The 1,688-nt window shown below is 32.4% G+C and overlaps 1 protein-coding gene across 2 annotated transcripts in view; it reads left to right on the top strand.

Moving 5' to 3' along the window:
• LOC107596697 (carboxypeptidase Q) overlaps positions 1-1,688 on the top strand; it is an 82,571-nt gene that overhangs the window by 37,762 nt on the left and 43,121 nt on the right. The window contains exon 8 of one of the 2 annotated variants that reach the window (XR_001610394.1): positions 1,075-1,367. Coding sequence is in view for 1 of the 2 variants with exons in the window: in XM_016287494.1 (XP_016142980.1) it covers positions 1,075-1,235 (161 nt within the window). In the remaining variant the exon portion in view is untranslated. Of the gene's footprint in view, positions 1-1,074; positions 1,400-1,688 lie in introns of those variants that run through there. The other variant, XM_016287494.1, reaches the window with a different exon arrangement.

The following is a 1,688-nucleotide window of genomic DNA, read 5'->3' on the forward strand; positions in this document are numbered from 1 at the left end:
CGACATTCTAATTTATTGAGATGCACCTGTAAGTCGCACTGGTTCAAAATTGCATTTTTAAGAGAAGAAAAAGAAAAAAAACAAATAAGTCACATCAGTCTGTAAGTCACGTTATATTATTACATTCAGATTAATGTAAAATACCAGTTAAAAAAAAGTTGACATACATTATAAATACTATAAATACTGTATCACCGCACTCCACAACAAAACCTTTAAATTTAACAACATTCAGAAAAGAACAGGAATAAAAAATAAAAGTATAAAGCAAAAATAAATTATTGTGGAATTTATATTAAATGGCAAGCCCAAACTAATTTATTTAAAGCGAAATGAAACTGCAGATGTATGGAAAATGCACTGTACAAATCCAAATGTTGACGTTATTTTCATTATATAAGCCACTTTATTATTTCAATTGTAGCACAGTTCAAATGATAAAAACGGCACTTATGTACCGGAAAATATGGTAACTACATAGGAATTTAAGATTTTCAGAAAACCATGTCTGTTTGTTATGCAAGCCCATTTTCGCCAGAGGAAGAAATATAAATAAAAATGATAAATGCAACATTTTATCTCACAATTCTGACTTATTTCTTGCAATTCTGAGTTTATATTTCATAGTAATGCCAGAACTGTGAGATATAGTCTCACAATTACCTTTTTTATTTATTTACTTTTTTAATACTGTGGCGAAAAAAGAAAAAAAAAAGAATTGTGAGTTGTAAACTCAGAATTCTAAGAATTCTGAGATAAAAAGTCTCAATTACCTTTTTTATTTTTTTATTCCAGAAACAAGCTTCCATAAGTTGTTTCTTAAACCACGCTATCATATGGCTTCAGAACATTTGAGGTATTCATAATTTTTATATAACTGCATTGAAAAGAATGTGTGTTTGGAACATGTGGGTGAGTATATGACGATAGAATTTTCATTTTTGGGTGAACTATTTTAAAGAGCAGACGTAAGCCAGACTATTTAATATTCTAAGGCAGAAGGACAGTTTTCACACATATGAAACACAGAATCACACCATTTCAGTTCTGTTCATTATGTATCTTTTTTCTCAGGCGCCAGCCTGCACACTGCAGACCAGAGGTACTTCTGGTTCCACCACAGCGACGGTGACACAATGAGCGTCCAAAACCCAGAGGAGATGAACCTGTGTTCTGCTGTTTGGGCTGTGGTGGCCTATGTGGTCGCTGACCTAGAGGAAATGCTCCCCAGATAGTGAGTCACTCACAAACGACTGAACAAACCCCTGTCCATCAGCTTACAGCAGTCGGTCGATCACACCATTACCTTGAGAATTCTCTATCAGCCTGAGATTTTTTTTTGTGGTTTGACTTCATCATAACCTCAGGTACACTCCTGTTCAATATAAACTGCTACTTTGATACTTGTGTAATTTTCTTTTTTAATTTTCTATTGTGTAATTTAGTTTTATAATGTGAAAATTATGTCATTTCTATTCATAATGTATTCATTGATTTGTCAATTCTGTAAAAATAAGTGGTTCATAATGGATAAAAAAATTACATTAAAACAAACAAACAAAAATCTATGAATAAAGATCCAGCATCTGTGGCTAAAATTAGCTTGGGAAGTCTTGGCTTCACAATTTCATGTAAACAGTGACAAACAGTGTGATGCTATTATGATGTCATTTTCCACAAACTGAATA

This window comes from Sinocyclocheilus grahami, unplaced genomic scaffold (assembly GCF_001515645.1).
Source record: "Sinocyclocheilus grahami isolate Dianchi unplaced genomic scaffold, SAMN03320097.WGS_v1.1 scaffold222.1, whole genome shotgun sequence".
In the NCBI taxonomy this organism is placed as follows: domain Eukaryota; kingdom Metazoa; phylum Chordata; class Actinopteri; order Cypriniformes; family Cyprinidae; genus Sinocyclocheilus; species Sinocyclocheilus grahami.